Below are 22,248 nucleotides of genomic sequence, written 5' to 3' on the forward strand. Positions count from 1 at the left end.
ACATTTTTATGAGGTTAAGAATGGCAATTTTCTGTCTGTCTGGTAAGCCATTGCTTGTGAGTGCTACATCTGATCCAATAAATGTGTAGGTTTCTGTGCAGCATTAGTAGAAACTGTGTAGATCCTGGAGGAAATCATAGAGTCATAGAATGGTAGGGTTGGAAGGGACCTTTAGAGCTCATCCCGTCCAACCCCACTTCAGAAGCAGGTCCCACCTAGATCAGGTCACACAGGAATGTGTCCAGGCAGGTCTTGAAGCCCTCCAAGGAAGGAGCCTCCACAGCCCCCCTGGGCAGCCTGTAAACAGGTTATCATGCACTGGAGAAGCTCTTGCATTTATTTCACAGCATCACTGAATTGAAGGTTGGAAGGGCCCTGCAGAGCTCCTCCAGCCCAATCCCCTGCTAAAGCAGGTTCCCCACACTCAGGGGACGCAGGAACATGTCCAAGTGGGTTTGGGAACGTCCTGAGAAGGAACATCCACACCCTCCCTGGGCAGCCTGGACCAGGGCTCCCTCACTTCAGCACTAAAGGAGTTTCTCCTTGTATTTAAGTGTCTGTGTTCCATCTTGTGCTCATTACTGCTTATCCTGTCACAGGGCACCACAGTCTGGCCTCAAATTTAATGTATCTGCCTCTTGAGCTCTGGAGGAGCAGCAGTGGAGAAAGCACGGTCTGAAAGTGGGGAGGTTCAGCTGGGCAGTGAGGCTGCAGGGGGTCAAGAGGAGCGGTGCTTTCATTTTTTAAAGGCTGAGCCTGTCTTCTCTGAGTTCATGAATAAATAGGCATCTCCATGCAAGGTAGTGGAGGAGAGCTGTGGGGAGCCTCTAAAACAAGCCCCTCAAAGAACAATGTGGAGGGGCCTGGGGCTGTGAGAAAACCAGAGTGAGGGAGTTGGTGAACCCCACCACTGTTTTCATCTGCTTTATTCCGAGCTGTGTCTTCAGTGGGTTTCATCCACGAGACCCTCTCAGCTCGCTTGGTGCTGTTACTGTACATTTGACACCTCTGCAATATTTTTTCAAGTGCTACTTGTGTCTACCCAGCAAATTCATTTTTCCCTTGTAATACAGGCTGGATCTTGGCAGAATAAATTACTTCACACTTATAATTATAAAAACAAAAGGAAAACAAGTGAAAATGAATATTTTGCATAATGTATGTAGATTTAATTCACACTGTGAAGTCTAGAACTGCGGCCCTGTACTCCACTTTGGTTTTAAATGTCACCATAAGTGAGAAAAGGAAAGATTGTTATTCATGAATCTGAAAATTATCCTCTGCAAGTGTTTCAAATGCTTCACCTGTCTGCGAACAAAAATCACTGCTAATGAGAAGGTTTGCATGAGACTGTTCCAGAAAACAGGAGCGTGTATAGGTGTGCTTGCTTTGGGAGTCTGCAAGAAGACAATATTTCTCTTTATTTAAGCAGAAACCTGTTCAGCAGAGAAGTCTCTTGGCTGCACCCTTCCCAGCCTTCCTATGGGGTTTTTTGTTGTTGAGCAAGTGTGAAAGAAGAGAAAATCCCTTTAAAATATCTTTTCATCTTCTTTATTCGGGGTCTGTCTGAAACCACTTCAATCTCTGGCACCAAGAAGAGCAGCCAAAGGGTTGCAGTGAGAGTTTGGCTTTCGCCAAGCCTGAGTGAAGGGGGTAGCAGTCCCAGCTGTCCCAAGGGGGAAAAGAGGGAATGGAGAGAGCAAGTCTGCAGTGCCAAAACTTTCTGCAACCTCTTTTATGGTGTCATAGAGATACTTTTCATGGGGTTAAAGTCCCTTTTGCTGAAGGCTGTGCAATAACACAGCAAGAAGTCCTGCTAACAGCCTGTGTAGAAGAGGGACAAGACATTTAATTCATCCCGTTTTATAGACAAGACATAAAAGAAGGAGAAAGCCTGTAGTTGCCTATAGACACGTCTGGTTTTCAGACAGGTTTTATTCCCACATCTCCTGCCACCGCTCTCTGGAGGAGAGCAGCTCCCTAGGCTGCCCTGGTGTGCTTTTTGGATTGCAGCCCATCCTCCCGCTTGAATTTAGATTTATCAGCCTCCTCAGTCAGGGACTGGCACTGTCAGGGGGACAGGAGCTGTGCCCAGCTTTCCCTACTCCTTCCTGGTGATTTGGCCACCAGACAAAGCCACAACAAGGAGCATCTTGCTTGTCAGAGCTGGCTTCCCTTTGGTCTTTGTTTCATGTTGTCTTTGTATCTCAGTCCATGCAGTTTCTGGCCATTTATTTTTCACATTTACAGCCAAATCTTGGGGGCAGCCCCCCAGGCATGGAGCCAGGGTGCTCTCGGAGAGCAGCAACTCTTGCACTGTTTTTTGCACTGTTTTATTTATGCATACAGCAGTGTACATAGTTGCACAAAGAAAACCACCCCTAGCCCTATACTGTTAGTTTCTGCAAGTCTGTAGGCAGAAATTTTCCTTAGAGCTCTGGGATGTAATCTGTAGCCTGAGAAACACACCCCTATCAATGAGATTTACTGTGGCCTCTCCAACACCACAAGCCACAGACCCCAGACAACATCCACCAGGTCAAGGAACACACTGTATCTTTAATGCTTAATATTCAGTTTAGAATACAGCTCAGATAAAATTTGGCAGAGCTGTTTGCCGTTTCAGAAATGCTTTGAGCTCATGAATTTATCAAAATGCATTTAATCCCAGCAATTGGCAGGCAGTGTTACTTCATGCTTCCCGAGTGCTTGGTCTAAATGTGACTTATACCCATAATTATCACAGGAATGCTTGATTATGATTTTTTAAAGCACAAATTGAAGATGGAAGTTTAGATTGACACAGGAGAGGCAGCCTGTGAAGTTTTTCTTGGGGGTGTCACTGCCTGTTCCTGTGTCTGCACAAGAGGTGAGTGCAGGGTGAGGAGGAAAGCGCTGTGAGGATGTTTAGGGGAGTGTGAGCTGAGCCAGTTGCTCAGAGCCACAAACGTAGATTTACAGGAGCTGAATGGTGTCGTGGCTGTGACCTGCTGGGGACCAAGTCCCTTTTTGTCCCACCCCAATAGCCCAACTTCTTGGTGTAATGAATTCCGCTGAAGTTACCCAATCCATCTTTATCTGTTTGAAGTACTGGACTGTTCCCCTCCTCAACCTCCTCTTTCCCATGCCAGCATTATAGGGGAATTTCCTGATGCAAAGCTTTTTTTGGTGTAGATGGCCACTCTGAATCCCTTTGGGAGAAAGGGCAGACTGTAACGAAGTGTCCAAGGGAAGGTTTGATGTCTGGAGTCTGTGCCAGCACCAGCAATGCTCTGTCACCTGCTGAACTTGTTTCTGTCTTTACTAGGCTGGGAATGTACATCTTGGTCCTCTTGACACCCAGCTTGCTGTCTGGGGTTAGTGCTGCTGCCTCTGCTGTGCATCCCAAAACAGCAGCCTGGAGATTCGTGTGCTCTCTCTACTGCAGGGAAATACTCAGGGGGTTTATTCAGCCATCTCCTTTCATCTCTACAGCTAAAGAATAACAAGCAACCAGCAAAACCACAAAGGACGTGAGTTCATCTCATGGGCAACTGAAAACAGATTGGTTTTAATTGCACCAGATAGAAACTGAGAGCCATGACCTGTGGTTACTGGTAGATGAAAAGCTGGACACGACCTGGCAATGTGCACTCACAGCCCAGAAAGCCAACCATATACATCCTGGGCTGCATCCAAAGCAGCATGGGCAGCAGGTTGAGGGAGGGGATCCTCCTCCTCTGCTCTGCTCTAGTGAGAACCCCCTGCAGTGCTGGGGCATCAATGTCAGGAGGACGTGGAGCTGTTGGAATGAGACCAGAGGAGGACATGAAAATGACCCAAGGGCTGGAGCCCCTCTGCTGTGAGGACAAGCTGGGAGATTTGGGGATTTTCATCCTGGGGAAGGCTCTGGGGAGACTTTATTGTGGCCTTTTGATAATTAAAAATAGCTTAGAAAGATAGGGACAGAGCTTTTAGCAGGGTCTGTAGCCATAAGACAAGGGGTGATGGTTTACACTAAAAGACATTCAGACTAGACAGAGGAAGAAATGTTTTATGCTGAGGGTGGTGAGGCCCTGGCACAGGCTGCCCAGAGAGGTGGTCGATGCCTCATCTTGGGAAACACTCCAGATCAGGTTGGATGGGGCTCTGGGCAACCTGGGATAGTGGAAGGTATCGCTGCTTATGGCAGGGAAGTTGGACTAGATGGCCTTTAAAGATCCCTTCCAGCCCAAACCAGTCTATATTTCTATGATATCTATGAAATAAGCATGAAAAACCTTGCCACCTGAGCCTTCTCCCTACCTGTGAGGCTCATCTCACCTAGCTTTAGACACCTGGCCCCAGGCAGGCAGCAAGGCTCCTCTGGCATATTCAAGGCCTCTTTCACTTGAATGGCACTGTGCAGGGTTGGTAGGTGGGGGTGGGGGGTGTACATCTGTCTCTCTTCATTGCTTATTGCATACCTGGAGCTTGATAAAATGAGTTCTGCTCTAATTTCTAATGATGTAATTAAGCTGTGAATGATAAACAGAGAACCAAATTTAACCAGGTGCATCCAATTTCGTTATTTGATCAAGATACAAAAGCAGAGGGAGTAATTGTAATCCCACAGGCACCGGGTTTGCCTCTGATTGTTGTGCAACCCGAGATATTAAATCAGGGTCTCCTTGGCTGAGCAGTGAGCAAGGGATGCAGACAGCACGTTATTGCTGTGGAAGTGATTGCGTTCGATGCTGGGTCAGGTCTGGATTTATTTCTCATTTTGATTGAGGGTCTGGAAGGAAATAGGAGAGCATCAATTATGTTCATGTATGCAACAACATTGGGGAGCATGACAGGCCTTCACCAAAGAGAAATAATCAAAATAATGGGGAGACGAACAAATAGCGAAAGAAAAATGAAGGGAAGTTTGTCTGGTAGGGGAATAACTTGAGGTAGCAATAAAACTTCAAAGTCAGTAATGAGAAGGAAAGGTTTAAGGTGGCTATGGCTAAATGTCACAATGAGCCTTCGCTGCCCATGAGAGAGGGGGGAGAAAATTGGAATCACATTTGAGAACCCAGGGCTCTGAGCAGTTCTGTCTTGCTCACAAACAAGGGCAAATACTCTCCAGTGAGAACACCCTTTCCTGGGAGGCAGCAGTGCTCACCAGATCAGGCTCACCCAGAAATGGCCCAAAACACCTCATTTTTCTTTTTCCTTGCAATACCAAGTAAGACCCTGAGACAGTTTTCTGCCTGATATTTTTCAAAGTGGGAGGAGTGTTAGCAGTGACGTCTCCTCTGTGCTCGGGGAGGTGAAATGTTTCATAGACTGTTCGCTGCTGGTGCTTTGGCAGCAGCAGTGCCTTGGATCAACTTTGTGCTGTTGTGGGCAGTATGGGAATAAATAACAGTCCCTGTACTAGAGAAACCAACTTGTTTCTAAGGCTGGTAATCTGGAGAGATGCAAAAGAGACTGAGCAGAGATACACTTTTTGAGTGGAGGAGCCCTGGCACGTTGGGGCAGAGCTGAGAAGGGGCTCAGGTGTCGTGGCCAAGGACACATACATCCCTCAGGCCTGGACCATGCACTGCAGTGGAGGCAGGTCTGAGTGGTTAAACTACATGATGTCAGGTTAGTTTGTGTATTCCATGAATGCATTCCTGCAAATCAAACTATGACAGGATAAGCAAAACAGTGCAGAGACTCCCCTGCTGCTTTTAGGAGGTCCCAGTTGACTCAAGCTATTGCTCACCCTGGACCTTTCCCAACAGTGAATCTTTGTGACTTGAGATCCCCAAACTAAAGAAGTGTTTCTGTATTCCTTGCTGCTCACTGTGATGTACCTCTGCCTGACAGCAACCTGAGTTTTCAGATTACTGTGATTCAAATGCATCTTTTTTTATGATCTCTGGAGCCTTCACAAAGGACAATGGTACTGATGTGGGACTTGGCTGCCAGCAGGTCCCTCCTGGCTAGCTACTGTTACTTTTGCCCTTTGGTAGCCTGCATTTAAAACATTATTTCCTTAGTAGCACTGACAAATGACTTAGCTCTGACTAACTTAAATCCTTAAATAGCAGCACGCACTGAGGATGCTCCCAAGTGCTGCACTTTGGGCATTTGTTTATTGAACGTAGACGTGACCAGACAGAGTTCAGAGGAGAAGCTGCCCAGCCAGTAATGCTTAAAATAATCTGAGGAAAGCAGCATTTACATGCCTTGCTGTGATTCTTTCCTTTAATGAGTGAACAGGGGTGTTTCTTATCATATGAATGTCTGTTATGTTCTTGAGAGATTCGAAGGTGTTGAGGTCAGAGGCCACTTCTTGCTGTAGATGCAGTTTGCCTCTTCCAGGGCACTGAACTCGAGTCAGTCTGCTGTGTGCCACAGTTGGCAGCTTATATGGAAGACAAAGTCTATGTGGAGAGAAAATCTAAACAACAGCCCCCATTGTACCCACTTCTATACAGTACATAGAATTTCACCAGTTCAGTTTTGACCAGAAAAGGTGATTTACAGAAATACTTTTGTATGCACTGTGCTTGGTGATGTGTGCCCCATGCTGCCAGACAGCAATTTTTAGTGAGGACTGAAGAAGTTGAAAAGAAAGATATGACTAATTTCTACTGTAGGAAGATTCCAGCTCATATGTCTTTGCCTAATAAATTATTCTCTACATCTAGAAGTCCTTCCTCCCTTCAGATAAAAATAGCTAACAATCCAAACACTTCTTGGGTTATATCCAAGCACTTGGATAGTAATCCAAGCACTTAAAAACACTACACTTGTTTAAGTAAAATTAACTTAACCTGATCTCCAAGGTCTCAGATCATTCTTGTAGATCTTTGCTGAGTCAATTCCAGTGTGTGGACAACTGCAATGACAACGATTTTGCCGTAGTGTTCTTGTTAATGTCCCATAGAAATGGTTTAAACAGTTTTTGCTTTGGCTTGGTGTAGTTCATGGTTGTAATCTGCAACACCATTTTCTCTCACTTTATGCAATGCATCACATTGCAAACTGTTCTTAAGTTGGGTATTCACCATCATCCTTTTCAACTGTTGCTTTCCATATCCCAGAGCCACCCTCTCATAAGTGCAAACTGCATCTCTGCTTTTCAGCTGTCTGAAAGGAACATAAAGCTTCAGGTTCACATCAGGCAGTTGATGCATCACCAACTACAGACTTGTTTTTAAAGCTCTTGTCTCCTCAGCAATTGAGTTAATATTAGCCATTAGCTGGAGGAATATACGTTTGAATCGTTTTTACACAAGGCTGTTGGAAACAAATAGACAGAATATGAAGTGGAAAGAGATTTGTCAGTAGTCAGCTGCTAATGGCCTGTCCAGCTGTGCAGATGCTGAGCACACACCTTGGTGTGTCTCAGTGGTACAAGCCCAATCCTTCCCAGGAGCTGGTGGGATGGATGGGATAAATGGATCTGCACCATCCAGGGTTTTCCTGTGGCTACAGCTGGAGACAGAGTGAGACTAAAGGAACTTTTGAGATGGAAAAAAACCCCTCATGTCAGAACCAGTTGTTTTGTTCAAAGCTGTGGGTGCCAGACCCTCTCATTTATAACTCGTGAGGCACCTTTATGAGACTGTGTATCCAGAGAGGATGTTGAATAGCTCTGAGACCCGTTTAATTCTTACTATATTAATCAGAAAGGATGCAGCAAGGTTCAGTGTACGAAACCAGACACTGGTTATATTATGTATAGCAAGAGAAGTCTTAATGTAAAACATTGTTTTTCAGATGATATCTGAAGTTTCCTTTCCCCCCTTAGGCATCCTTGTAAAAAGAGGTACCACTGAGAGATGAACACCCTGCTCTGTTCTATATAATATCTATTCTGAAATACACTTTAATACATAAAAGCCAGAGAAACTGTGACATGTTCTTGTTTATTTCTGACCAAGTTTATAACAAATACCTGAATTGAAGTAGTTGGTTTCACTGCAGGGGGCCTGCTGTCTGGCTGTTTAAAGGGCCTACTAATAGGTCTATCAAAAATGGGAAGAAATGAACAGATGCATTTGTTTTTCTTCTCCCTAGGGGACCTCTGAAGTGCCACCTGGATTAGCTGTATGATTGTGATCAGATTATAAACTAGGTGTAAAAGCTGCACTCTTTCCTTTCCAACTCAGATGCTAATGGCAGTATTTTCCATTTCTTTGTGCTTTTTTCCCCCTTTTAGTGCCCAGTGCGATGCCTCAGAACATCTCCTTGGAAGTGGTTAACTCCAGGGTAAGTCTGCCAGCTGCTCAGCACCTCACGGCCTGTGAGCCTGGGTATTTGTGTCTGTTATTTGTATTTTGTGTATCTTTTTCGTGTACAAGGAGACTACATCTGCCCTTTGCAGAATGCTCCTTTTCCTTGCTCAGGAGATCATATTAAAATAAGAACAGAAACACCCAAAAAATGCTGCAGAGAGAAGCAGGGTTGTGAGGTTTTTTCTATCCAGAGAGGCTTCAGCAGCCGTAGTGTCACTTAAACGTGGGTGAACAAGCAGAAACTGTTCCCTGATTGCAGATTAACATCTGCAATAAACGTAACTGCATTTTGATTAAATGGAGCAATCTCAGGGAATAATGAGAAGCAGAGTGGCTCCTGGGGAAGAGGGTGTGTGTGAAAGAAAACGCTTTACTGGTAGGTTATATGCATGGTGTGCAGGTAGGTTTGCTGTCGTCTTGCTCGTTCCAACAAATACGTTTGGTTTTTTGAGAGGTGCATTTCTTTCTCTTAAATCTGGTACTTCTCAGGACAGTCTGAACGTTTCTGTATCACTGATGAAGTGGGCTGATCTTATTTCATAGCACAATGTTGTAAATAATAGGTGTTAATTATGCTTACTGCTTGCTGGGTGGTATTTCTCGGTGTATTTTGGGAACTGTTTGAGATGAGTCCCCTTCTTTTTGTTCGTTCTTTCCGTTTACTGGAACTGTGAAAGCTTTTATTCTGATTTCAGTGATAGGCCCATCTGCACATGGAAGAGCTTACACTTCAGACCATGAAAGCAAAGCACAAAACTCCCACCCATTTTGTCTTGTCAGGATGGAGGTTTTCATTTGCCCTTCTATCAAGGAGTAGGAGCCCCAAGCTCACTGACAAGGATCAACTGCAGTTTAGGGAACATCTGTATAATCTCTGATTTGCTGAGGGCACCAAGTGACTGTCAGATTGATCTTTCCCTTCTACTGCTCATTTTCATGTCAAACATATATTCTGATTTACTTTCTCCTTTCTTTTCTTAACGCACCCAGCTCTAGTTACTTTTAAATTCCTCTTACACATAGTGCCCAAGGGGTATTGATGCCTTGGCACATCTTGTTCCAAACCTTTGTGTTTACTTTTTCTTGCTTATTCTCAGGATGTAAAGATCCGTAAAATGTCACGGAGCAATTGATCATGTTTTGTGACCTTTTGTGGTGATCATTTACATTTAAACTACTTAGAACAAAAATAGCAAACGTGCTGCAGGGTTCAGTGTGCTGCTGGGACCGTGTGTAGATGCTCCTGACCTAAGATGGATTGTTACACTCTTGGTACTTACAGATGGAGAGAGTTTGGACAGCTGGGCTAAGAGACGACGTTCATCTTGTCCCATCCACCACCATCAGGAGCTGACAGTGTGTTCCCAGTCAGAGCAATAAAGGGTGGAAGTGTCGGTTGAGGTGTTAATTTGCAGATCTAAGCATCGTATTGGACAGGGAAAGATTTAAATCTTAATCTTTTAGGCTGACTGTGGGGTGTAGGGCTGCTCTGTTGTGGTAGGCAAAACAAATGGGTCTCAATGCTCCTCTGTGTGGCCAGGTGTGAGTGCTGGCAGCTGCACCAGTGTGGATGCAGGGACATCTCCATCACCCATAGACTGAGGCAAAGGGTGGCAGCTGGAGTCAGCCTTTGCCCCTGCTCCAAAACACGGAGACTAGAGACTTCCCAAAGCATCCATCTCACCATGCAGAGTATCCGTTTCCAAGCCCTCAAGCTGGTTCCATGACAGTAAAAGGTACTTTAAGGGTGTGTGTATGAGAAGAAGAGATGTGGGAACCAGCTGGGACCCTTTTGGGCTGTGTCCTACAGCTAATGCAGACAGAGGAAAGAGCAGACACGATGTATTGCAGCAAATCTTGACAAAGCTTGAATAGCATTTAAATTAGTTAATTTGGAACAACTAACACAGAAATGAACTCAACTCACCAAATCTTAAGGAATAAAAAAGGGTTTTTTTTTTCAAACACAAGAGTCAGCTCAAAGACTATACCCAAAACCCCCTTTGCTTGTTCTTTTACAGTACATCTCCTATAGCATTTGTGTTCGAGGCACAACCAAACTGCTGATATTGTAAAGAACTGTCTGCAGCCTCTTGCTATTGTAACAGGCTGCAGTAACCCAGAATATTGTATTTCTGCAGCCTGGTTTTTAACCTCTTCTTCTGTAGAATGGATGAATTTGATTAATCACAATTCACAAACCACTCCAGTCAAAACAAATGGCTAAATAACCCTTGTAGGGCAGATTAGATGGGACTTGGAGCAACCTGGGCTCGGGGAAAGTGTCCCTAGCCATGGCAGGGGTGTTGGAACTAATGACATGTGCTTTAAGGTTCCTTCCAACCTAAACCGCTCTGTGATTCTGTGCTAGTTTGCTGACTGGATTTGAGTGGTGCACACAAGAGCCCAAAGGCTGGCTTTGGCAGTTCCCAGCATTGTTTAAATTTTTATCTCTAGCTTAATAAGATTTCTCTCTTTGTGCTATTTTTCTTTGGCGGTGGCAGATCTATTAATTTAATATCATAACGGAGATGGCCAAGCAAATGGAAGATGCTTGATATGAATTACTATTATCATGATTATTGTTTAATATTGATGGCGTTCCGTGACTGGAGACCTCGGTCAGATCACAATTGATAACAATGAGGACTGTGACAGAAATACAGCTGCCTGCCTGAAAGAGATTTCACTGTGAAACGCAAGACAGAGCGGCTGAGATGAGTCAGGGGGCAATCCAATATCAGAGGCTGGCAAAGAGCATAGGGCTTTTTAATTAGAGATAGATGATCTAATAAGAAATAAGAGGTTTACGTCTGGCTTCTTTTTGTTTGAAAATACCCTGATTTGCTTGAGGAAGAGGACGTGCAGTGCTCGATAGGTGAACAGAGTTTTGCCCAAGGAATATCTGCAACAACATCTTCTCCTTCTGGCAGAAACAAAGCTGTGATTGCCAGAGGAGGTCAAAAAGGGGGAAACATTCTTACAGCACGAAACAAAATGTGTAAGATCCCAAATTCTAAGCTAAACTAAATATAACAAGTTTTATCTTTCAAAAGACGACTTTTCGTGTGTCTTTAGGCTTTACCCTGTAGAACAACGAGACCTGCACTTCGCCCCAGCTAAAGAGAACAAAAGATATTAACGTTTTAGGGGAGATCTGTGGGCTCTGGACTCTGTTTAGCTGGCATACAATTTCTGTGACAGCCCAGCTGTTGCTTTAGCTGAGAGCCATCATCTGGAAAGCTGAGAGCTTGTTCTTTTTACTTGAGATCTTTTTCCCTTCCTTTGAGCTTGTTCCTCCCCGTTTCTTTTCATGAGTTGGTGTGAAAGCAACGTTTGTGGCTATTTATGCATTTGTTTACTTCTTTACTTCCTTGCTTTAAATATTGGTGTGTTTTTACTTTCTGTAATTCTTTTTAACACTAGTTGCTAATTAGCATATCTGAAGTGCATAAATAGCTGTACATTTATCTAATTAAAGCTGCTTTTAACTTTGTTTCTTCTTCCTATTTTTCAAATATAGAAATAAAGGAAAAAAAAGCCAAGAAATAACTTGAATTAACTGTAGAAGCAGAATTCCCTTGGTCATATTTATCAGCTATTTAATTCTGGGATGTAGTTCCATATAGATGAACGAGGATTGCTTCTGGAATAATGTTTGTCACAGGGTAGTTGAGGCTCTGAGGATACAACTGGTAACCTTCTCCTGGGGGAAGTTAAAAGGCAGGTTGTGAATCTGGGGGTTTGTCATTGCTTTTCTCTGTGTGTATCTGTACCTATACCTAAAAAAAGAGGTTGTGGTTGTTATGCCACAGAACGTTTGTGCTACCAATCAAAATTTCTGCTGTTTATGGGGATTTTTTTAAATACCTATAAATAGACTGCAGGAAAACTTAATTATTGGTTCACATTAATAGAATAAAGGGATGTGTATTCAATCAGAACAAAGGAGAAGTTGGCTTAAGCTAACCGTAGCTGTGGATCCTAGACTTGAATCCCATATTTTCAACACTTTACTGAGTGTTACCTGTAGCTCTTTCCAGCGTGAATAATTCTATTGTTTAGCATTCACTAAGCAAAACTCTTCCCTTCTTTTTGCCTCACATGGTCAATTATTCCTAGCAAAAATTTCTGCAGCTATGGAGGGCGTATTTTACTGTCAAGAAAAGTTGTCTAGTGGGTATCAGGACATCCATCCCTAACAAATCACTTGATTTCACACTACTTAAACATGCTGATTCGTGCCTTCCAGAGATGTTCTTTATTCATGGCAACTTTGACCTGCTGAGAGGTGTTTCTGCCATCAGACCACAGTTTGAATGAGTTAAATGTGAGGCTGTGACTTTTTTTTGGGCGTGGGAGATTGAGAAGGGTAAATGTTGTCAATAGCAGAGCAGCTCATCCAGCTTGGGGGGTTTAATGGCAGCTGTCTGGCATAAGGCTGAGCTTTGGGATCGTCCCAGACAAGGGCAAACTGTGGTCAGCAGCACGTCAGCTGACACCAGGTTTAGTTAGGCTCAAACATGTTAATGTTTTGGTAATGAAGAACAATGCCTAAGGTGGTGAGTGCTGCAGAGCATCTTGGGCTAGATAGATACATTGGGGCTGGCTATACTTTTGTAAGCCACATTGATTTATTTATGTTGTTTCTCTATCCTTTTTCTACATTATTTTATCCAGAAGAGTCAGCCATTTGAAGTTAGGCATCTGGCTGCCTGCTCTCATGGGCACTCACCCATGGGATATTTTACATTAACCTGTATTCATCACTGTGGCCAGAGAGGATCTGCTGATGAGACCTAAAAGAAACAAGCCTGTTGTGAGAGAAAGAGCCTTTTCACAAAAAGGATTATCAGACACTGTCCCAGGCTAATCAGGGAGGTGAGGAAGTCTCCATCCCTGGAGCTATTGCAAAGCAACAGAGCTGAGGTGCTGAAGGTCATGGGTTAGTGATGGGCTTGGCAGACTTAAGTGAGGGGTTGGACACAATGACCTTGAAGATCTTTTTCAGCTAAAACCATTCTATGATTCTATTATCTACACATAGGGCTGCCACTCAGCTGGAAAACATTGGTCTCCGAATTAAAGTCATGACCAAACTATCAACTCAATCACTATTTTTAGGCTGTCAAAGCGAAATGGTACAAAGTTTCTCCTTCTTCCCCTCTGATTTTGGTCCCCACATCAATTTCTGCTGTTGAGAAGGCTGCAGACATGAGGAGACGTGCCTTAGGATGGTCTGTGACAGACGTGAGGTGTGCGGGAGACAGATGTTACCACTGCAGAAAATATTGGTTTTCATTGCTTGGCATCTGGGTCTGGAGGCTGCTTTGCACTGACAGCAAGTGATACACTCCAGCACAGCCAAAGAGATCAACCATTCTGTCAGACTACATTTAGCTCTGCTGTTTAAAATTGCTCTGCTACTGCATGTACATTAAAATGTGCTATAAATGCATCCTGAACCTTCAGAGGAATTGTTGCTGAGCTGTACATCATCCCTGCGTAGTGCCTCTGGCTCACTGGAGGATGAGGATGGATTTGGCCCTTTATGATAAAGCAGTATCAAGAGAGAATGTTTCTTTTAAGACTGTAAAGAGTGCTTGAAGTAGGTGCAATGTATTCTGGTTAGCATCTTTCATAACACATGAAACATTTGGTTGGCATGGGAAGCATTTTGCCCCTGAATGAGAATTATTTATAATGCTCAGACTTGACACAAGGAAGTGTTACTTTGCTGAGAGTCGTCAGTGATCATTATAGGCCCCTTCTAACCAAAAAATGTTCTATTTCTATTCTTACTCTAATTCTAATCCTATTCTAACAGAACCTCCTGAAAGGTTGTGAAGAGGAGGGTGTTGGTATCTTCTCCCAAGGTACAACCAACAGGACAGAAGAAACTCAAGTTGTACCGGGGGAGGTTGAAATTGGAGATAGAAAACAGTTTCTTCTTCCAAAGGGGTGCCCAGCCCTGTGCCAGGCTGCCCAGGGCACTGGTGCAGTCCCCATCCCTGGAGGGATCCCAAAGCCATGGAGCTGTGAGGGTGAGGGACATGGGTTAGTGGTGACTGCGGCAGTGCAGGGGGAACAGTTGGACATGATGAGCTTAAACAATATTTCTGTGGTTCTGTAACTCTAATTATATAATGACTCCATTCTGTAATTATCCCCTATTTTGACAATGAGGTTTAAAGCTGTCTCAATAAAGACAAGAAAGCTGCCTGGACACGTTCCTGTGTGACCTGATCTAGGTGGGTCCTGCTTCTGCAGGGGGGTTGAGCTGGATGATCCCTAAAGATACCTCCCAACCCCTACCATTCTATGATTCTATGATCCTATGATTAAGAAAGCAGCAGGGTCTGCAATTATCTGGCCTGGGGTAGAGGAGCTGTCTCCCACTCCACTGTCAGGACAGGTGTGGAGCCCCTCCACGTGCCGTCCAGCTCCTAAAGCACCAATCCATCCTTCAGCTCCAGTCCTGTCGAGTGCTGAGTTTCACAGCTACAGACTGGCTAGGAGCATACCCCCATTCCAGACCCCAAACATAGCTATAGTCCAGTGTTCATTTTACAGACAGAAAGACTGAGACCTGAAACATATGATAACACAGTTCTTTGTGCAGTTTATAGCTTATTTTGGGGAAAACTGAGGTGAGTTACTGTGTCAAACAAACTCCAGTGCCATTCTCCGAAACATGCCTTCCAGCAGGGATGGTGAATCAGGAACTATGAAAAAGCCATGGGAGCTCAGCAGCAGTAACAGCCAAGTACCAGGGTGAAGGGCTTACTTGGGCTGACCCTATGCACAAGGCTGCCCTGTGCTATTTCTGTCTAGCATTTCACTGTAAGGATGAGAGAACAAGGTAGTTAAGCTGGATTTTAACATGGTATTTGCAAAGTGAGAAAAACATTGTAATTTCTTTAATTGGGAGATGTTTGTAAAGCACCGTGGAGACCGAAGCTCTCATGTACATAAATGTTGTGGCTGTAGGAGATCAGCTGTGAACTGGAAATTGAGATTGGATTCCTCATAAAGGAATCGATTCCAAATCAGTAGTTTAAAAGACCCGAAAAATAAAGGTAAAATGACTGTCACCACTATTTAGAGATGTGTCCTCTAGAAACAATATAAGTAACCTTTAAATATATTGCTTATGGAGAGGACCACAGAGAAAGAGCTCTTTAACCTTTAAATCTATTATGTATAGCAAAGGATAGTAGCAAACACTGAGCTTAACCTTTAAAAGGAGAGAATTTGCTGAAACTTGTAGATCGATATTTTCCAATTCTCACTTTTAATTACAGACATTTGTGAGAACAAAACTGTTCGTGGGTCATTCCCTTGGAAAATATGTCTGGGACTAATCCTGCTGGAATATGTGTCATCATCAAGACGGTTGTGCACTTCCAAGTGCATCACACAAGCGCAAGGAGCTATTTATCTTGAACAGAACAGTAACTTCTTGTTGCACTTTAAGGGTATTGTCCACACCTGACACCTCACTGCTCAGTACGTCTCAAAGGTTGTGGGTGTCAGAACTGGACAGATTCATTACGTTATGGGATTTGATTAAACCTTGTTCAAGGTGATGAATGTTCTGTCCACCTTTCCATTTAAGATAAATTTAGAGATACTATTAAGCCACTTAATGCACCCAGGCAACACACAGAGAGTAGGAGCTCTGGGCAGTTATTTCTTAATGATAAAGACTCGGTAGTTTCTGAACAGTGTAGCACGAGAGGTTTACCCAGAGACCAATAAAGCAAATTAATGAGCTATGACACTGATTAGTAGAGCTATATGTTCCTGGGTATCTCTGAGAGAAACAATAAAAAGACTAAGGAAGGAGAAAGACAAGGTCAGGAGGAATGAGCAGAGGAAGCAGATAGCACATGCTGCTCGGCTCCTCTCCCTGGGACCTCTGACCCAAAGACAAGAGGAAGGAGGTGCTGAGCTAAGTGCTGGGATCGTATCTTTGGAGATAAACAAACATGCCAATTTAAAGTACCAACATCCCTTCTAATGTGAGCAGCTTCTGAGACCAACTCCCCTGCTCACTAAGGGATTTTAATGGTAGAAAAAATATTCAGCCTAGTGACCCTGAGAAATAATTGTAACTGCTCTGCCTAGAAACTTGCTATCAGGAAGAAGCAACCAAAAACCACTCAAATGGTCATCTAGCATGGCAATTGTTCTAGCCAGAGCATTGGTCTGTGCCGTGGGGCAGCCAGAGGAAGCAGGGTGATGCCCAACGAGCATTTTGGCAGCTTCTGGTGTATCCCTCAGTCTTTTCAGCAATCACAGCTTCCAGTATTATTTTGGTAATTCTTTACTCTTCCTCGTGTGCAAATTCTGAGTCTTCCCCTGTGCTCTGGGAGGAGATTGTTTTCATACAGTCTGTGGGTTAAAAGTGCATAATACCTTTACATTGTATGTTATTTTACAGTTTTGTTTTCTGATTTTGTGGAACAGATGGAGATAAGAATCATGGTATCAAGAGGGCACTAAATATTAGAACAAAAACCCAAACAAAAACAAACCAAAGAGCAGACTTCGGTTCTAGATTAGGAGTGAAAAATAAGTTTCAAGATACTGGAAGAGAAAAAAAGGCACTACTTTCCTAAATCATAAAATAAATTCATTTGAACTGTCTTTTGCTGTTTTGTTTTGGTTTGCACAGTGTGCTGGGGGACTGCAGACAGCTATTTCCAATGCTCCATGCAGTTGTACCTAATGTTAATGTAGCTGGTCTGCTTGAAAACTCTCCCTTTGGCAAATGACATAATGGGCAATGGTTCCTAGTCAGAGTAAATTTGGGTTTGTGCATGAGATGTACACAGCAGCATAGTTTGATTGTGAGGCTCCTAAACTGAATGAGACGTTAAAATTTGATCTTTGGTTTAGGTTGATGCCAAACAGTAGTTTTCACCCATGGGCACTGGAGTACAACAGCCCCAGATCCCTGTTTAGCCTGGTGAAAAGAAGGCTCAGGGGAGACCTTCTCACTCTTTACAACTACCTGAAAGGAAGCTGTAGCCAGGTGGGGTTGGTCTGTTCCCCCCAGTGACCAGCAATAGAACAGGAGGAAACAGCCTCAAGTTGCCCCAGGGGAGGTTCAGGCTGGATGTGAGGAGGAATTTCTTTGGTGCCAGGGCTGTCAGGCATTGGAAGGGGCTGCCCAGGGAACTGCTGGAGTCACCATCCCTGGAGGGGTTTCAGAGCTGGTGGGTGTTACCCTGAGGGAAATGGGCTGGTGGGTGATAGGGCTGGGACAGAGGCTGCACTCCATGAGCTGAAAGGTCTCTGCCAGCTGAATTCTATGATTCTATGAGTATCATGGCTGTGTGCTTGGCCAGCACAGCCTCCCTTCGAAGTGAAAAGAGAGATTTTAATGCACATTGAACTGGGAAAGCTCTCTGCTTTGTGTTTCTACCAGAAAAGGTATTTTTGACCTCCAGTATTTCCTCTGAGCAGCTGAATGATGGCTTTCTTCAAAATCTAGTATTTACGCTGTCAGTAAAACTCCAGCCTTGAGCAGGGCTCTGCTGTTTCTGCTTGTAAAAACCTCCAGGTTCACTCAGTTACTGCTTGCAATGGATAGAAGAAAGACAAAAAATGATACCTTAGAAAACTGCTGAGACTCTAATAAAGAGTATTTCTGGTGCTATGTCTAGTCTTCAGTCTGTCCCATGGCCATCTCCCTGCCTCATGCCCTTTCAGAGGCGTGTAGCTGTCAGCTCCGGCTCCACTCCCTGCTTCATGCAGACACATAGGGATTCATACCCTGCTGAAGAAAACCTTGAGACCATGCAGGCCGTTGTGTTGTCATAAGTTCCTCAAAACCCATAAGCAGGTTGGCATAAATGCCTCTGCCCCTGCCAGGAGACATGTTTGGATGCTGCACATCATTCAGTTGTTCTAATATTTACTCTTCCTCCCTTAAGAGATCCTTATCCTTTTGCAATTAGGCAGTTAGACTGACAAAATAATTTATAATCACAGCAACCAAAGCAGTGCAAATCTGTTCCTAAATATATTTCTCCTTAATTTGATGTGTTGTGGTAAACAGTTTATTCATTTATAAATATGTTCCTTGAAAATTACCGGCGTAACGTTAGTCTCGATGAAAGCAACTTTGTTTTTAACACCAGACAAAGTGACTGAACTTGGCAGAGCTGAGAGAAATTTTTATAGTTTTACATGTAAAAAAGCATCAGGCTTTTAAAAATATATATATTTATAAATATTTATCAAAAAAAACCCCCAGAAAAAGCGATGCTTTTAGTGGAGAACTGTGAGCTGGTAGGTCTGTGTTTTAATCCCAGCTGGTTTAGGAGGAAAGGTTTAATTCTGTGGGTTGTTTCCATCTGTCTATGGCAGTGCCCTACTTTCTCTTTCCAAAATTTGGAGCCTGATAAAGTCTTTTTGCATTTGGAGGTTATGTAAGCGTCTTGAAATACATTTTTTTGTCAGTGTTGGCTTTCTGACTCCCGTTACAATTTGGCCTTGATTTGGGGATTTAAGCGCCTTCCAGAATTGCATTGATCTTTCAAAGTGCTCGTTCTGTCTGGGAGCACAAGGTTATTTATGTTGTTGACTGTGATCTGGTGAGTGGCTTGCTCTTCCCTGTGTGGTGTGCACTGTGCTTTAGCCCTGTTTCTGGGCAGATGGAACACCAAAAGTTGACATTGAGGGGTTAGGGTACAACGCGGACAATTTTTTGACTGGAACATCCTTCATATGAGGAAAGGCTGCGGGACCTAGGACTGTTTAGTCTGGAGATGAGGAGACTGAGGGGAGATCTCTTTAATAGTTACAAATATCTCAATGGTGGGTGTCAGGAGGTTGGGGTAGCACTTTTTTTTCTGTGACACTTGTTTTTTATCCAGTGACAGGACAAGGGGTAATGGGATGAAGCTGGAACACAAACAGCTCCGTTTAAACATAAGGAAAAACTCTTTCCCTGTGTGGTGAGGGAGCCCTGGCCCAGACTGCCCAGAGGGGCTGTGGAGGCTCCTTCCTTGGAGTTCTTCAAGACCCACCTGGATATGTTCCTGTGTGACCTGATCTAGGTGAACCTGCTTCTGCAGGGGGGTTGGATGATCCATAAAGGTCCCTTCTAACCCCCACCATTCTATGATCCTATGATTCAGGAAGACAGCGTTTGAGCACAGACATTACCTGGTAGAAACTGGACTCCAAGTGTGGCCATCCAAGTTGTCATCACTGAGATGCTTCCACACTTGCCCTGTAAGAAGCAGCCATAATGCTGTGTGGCCTACAGAGAGAATTTCCATAATCCCATATGTTTCATTTAAGAGAACCAAGAGGATAAGTGGTTTGTTTGGAAGCATTGAATGAATTAGAGGAAAAAATCAAACTTCTCCTCATTTGTGAGCAGACAGAGAGACAAACTACTCACTGTAAATAATTCACTCATCTCTAGTTCTGGTTCACTCTGTTTTAATTTTGCAGTACTGCCAGATTTTATTCCACATTGCTTCCTTTGGTTTCCTTTGTTATTTAGTCCTCTGTGCTCTAATGCCTTTTCTGTAATTGTTTTGACTCGGGAACATCTTGCAATTAAAAGGGAAAAGGAAGAGCAGGGTTGTAAAAGAGACTAATGCAGCTGAAGAGATAAATAAGACTGAGTGTCATAACACAGGCAAGGTCAAAGGGAAACAACATTCCAGGACACAACTGTGATGGGAGTCGGGCTTGATTTTGGCATCCAGCGCTGCTCCAGCTTCCTGACAGCAAATTAATGTCACTGGGGAGTTGTGGATTTGAAGGTCCAGTGGGTCGTGCTGGAGACTTTGAGATACAACCTCAGGAGTAAGTCAGCACAATCTCATGGCCCTTATATAGGCAGCAGCCCCGAGGGCTGCCGGGTGCCGGTTGTCTGTGGTCCCACTTGTCAGCGTTGCAACTTGATTTACTCCTTTTTCAAGTGAATCAAGGGTGTTTCCCCTCTTAGGGAGCAAAGAGACACGAGTAATAGTTGTAAGGTTAATGGCCATAAATTAAAGGGTATTAAAACCCCGCATGGATGCTCTCAGTCAGATATAAAGTTGTGGTTTCAGTGAAGTGTGATCTTCCTTGGAACTCCAGCAAGGGAAGGCCAATTTATTTCTGAAGGAGGGCATCCACACCAGAGTTCAGTGCTCTCTAAGCCACGGGTGTTAACTTCACTTTTCAGAATAATTTGCTTCCTTCTGCTGTCAAACTATGGAAAAGCAGCCAAAGTGGTTGCTAAAGTGATCTCTGTTTTCATAGATTTTCATCTTCTGGGCACTAGAATGGGAGAATTTCAGGGTTTTTATGATGATGATGTTCAGACTCATGAAGTAGGACCAAAGTCATCCAGTCAGCTCCATGCTTTTCCATGCTACTCCCCTACCAGCTGATGGGCAATAACAGCTTGCAATCGTGCCTGTACTTTGTCCTTTTTATTGTTATTTCCATGATAGAGGGTCCCTGAGCCCTGCTGCTGGTCTTCAGCCTCTCATCCTACAGCTAACACCAGCCCAAAGGCTGCCCAGAGCTGCCTCCACTGAGCCCTTCAGTATGGAACACCAGCAGAGAGCCTGATGCTTCCCCATCATCACAGATACTATTCTCTGTTCAGTCATCCACTAATTCCGTGTGAACTCATTAATGCCACAAGAAGTTATTGATATCAGTTGTAATGTAGATTTTCTTAAACTGGCTTGGAGTGCCAGACTTCCCTTTCATCTCTGTGTCCTTAAACACCTCTTCTGCACATTTCCTTGTAACAGCTGACTTGCCCTACCTTCATATACTACCTTTATATTTGGCCTTCTGGGTGTTCTTTTTTTTTAAAGGAGGAACATAGAACATGCAAATCAGTGTAATTTTTTATAATCACATATATTTATGTAGATTTCTTTGGCTAAAGTCCAGTGAGTAAAATTGGTGGCCTTGAATGACCTTATCTTAAAAAAAAAAAAACCCTAATAAAATGCAGCCTTTTATTGAATGTGACTGGTTTGTGGGAGAAATTACTATAATCTTCTAAAATTGTTATTCAGAGGAAGGACTCCTGAGTTATTTCAATTTGATTATGTAATCTAGCAGCCGACCTTGGATGAACTCTCATAAAAGGGCCAGGTTTCTCATCTGAAACTCAGCACCTCCCTTTGAATAGATTTGCAGGATGTGGACATCTCTGCCCTGGGGCAGCTCAGCCTAGACAGGCTAAACCCTGCAGCTGACCGCATTCCCTCTCCTACAGCGCTGACCACTTTATGGGTGAGCTGAAGGAATGCTTTTCAAGCTATTGTTTCAGTTGAAGAAGCAGAAGTGATGAGAGGAAAAAAGGAAATCTTCATTTGCATCATCCACAAGATTTTTACCTTGGTGGTAGCATTAGCTTTACAGTTTTAATAAAAGAAGGAATTGAAAAGTCTGTGAAGGAATGATGTACGACTGGGCAAGAGAGTTCAGGATCCAGGAGTGTGAGGTTTGGCAGCATTCGAGACCTCGGAAGATGGGCTTATAAGAAAGATGAGGACAGACATTTCCTAGAATCACAGAACTGTTTAGCTGGAAGAGACCTATAAGCTCATGGAGTGCAGCCATTGCCCCAGTGCTAACACCCACCAGCCCATTTCACTCAGGGTAACACCCACCCGACTCTGAAACCCCTCCAGGGATGGTGACTCCAGCAGCTCCCTGGGCAGCCCCTGCCAATGCCTGACAGCCCTGGCACCAAAGAGATTCCTCCTCACATCCAGCCTCAACCTCCCCTGGTGACACTTGAGGCCATTTCCTCTTGTTCTGTTGCTTGTCACTGGGGAGAATAAACCACCCCCACCTGGGTACAGCTTCCTTTCAGGTAGTTGTAGGGAGTGAGAAGGTCTCCCCTGAGCCTTCTTTTCTCCAGCCTCAACAGCCCCAGATCCCTCAGCCCTTCCTCACAGCAGACATGCTCCAAATGCTTTCCCAGCTTGGAGCTGCCTCTGGATCCTCTCCAGCAGCTCCA

The 22,248-nt window shown here is 44.0% G+C and overlaps 1 protein-coding gene across 1 annotated transcript in view; it reads left to right on the forward strand.

Moving 5' to 3' along the window:
* Positions 1-22,248, forward strand: part of DCC (DCC netrin 1 receptor) — a 550,939-nt gene that overhangs the window by 385,709 nt on the left and 142,982 nt on the right. Inside the window, exon 14 of the mRNA XM_062018865.1 lies at positions 8,168-8,217. Within this exon, the coding sequence (XP_061874849.1) occupies positions 8,168-8,217 (50 nt within the window). The remainder of the gene's footprint in view (positions 1-8,167; positions 8,218-22,248) is intronic.

This window comes from Colius striatus, chromosome Z (genome assembly GCF_028858725.1).
Source record: "Colius striatus isolate bColStr4 chromosome Z, bColStr4.1.hap1, whole genome shotgun sequence".
NCBI classification, from domain to species: domain Eukaryota; kingdom Metazoa; phylum Chordata; class Aves; order Coliiformes; family Coliidae; genus Colius; species Colius striatus.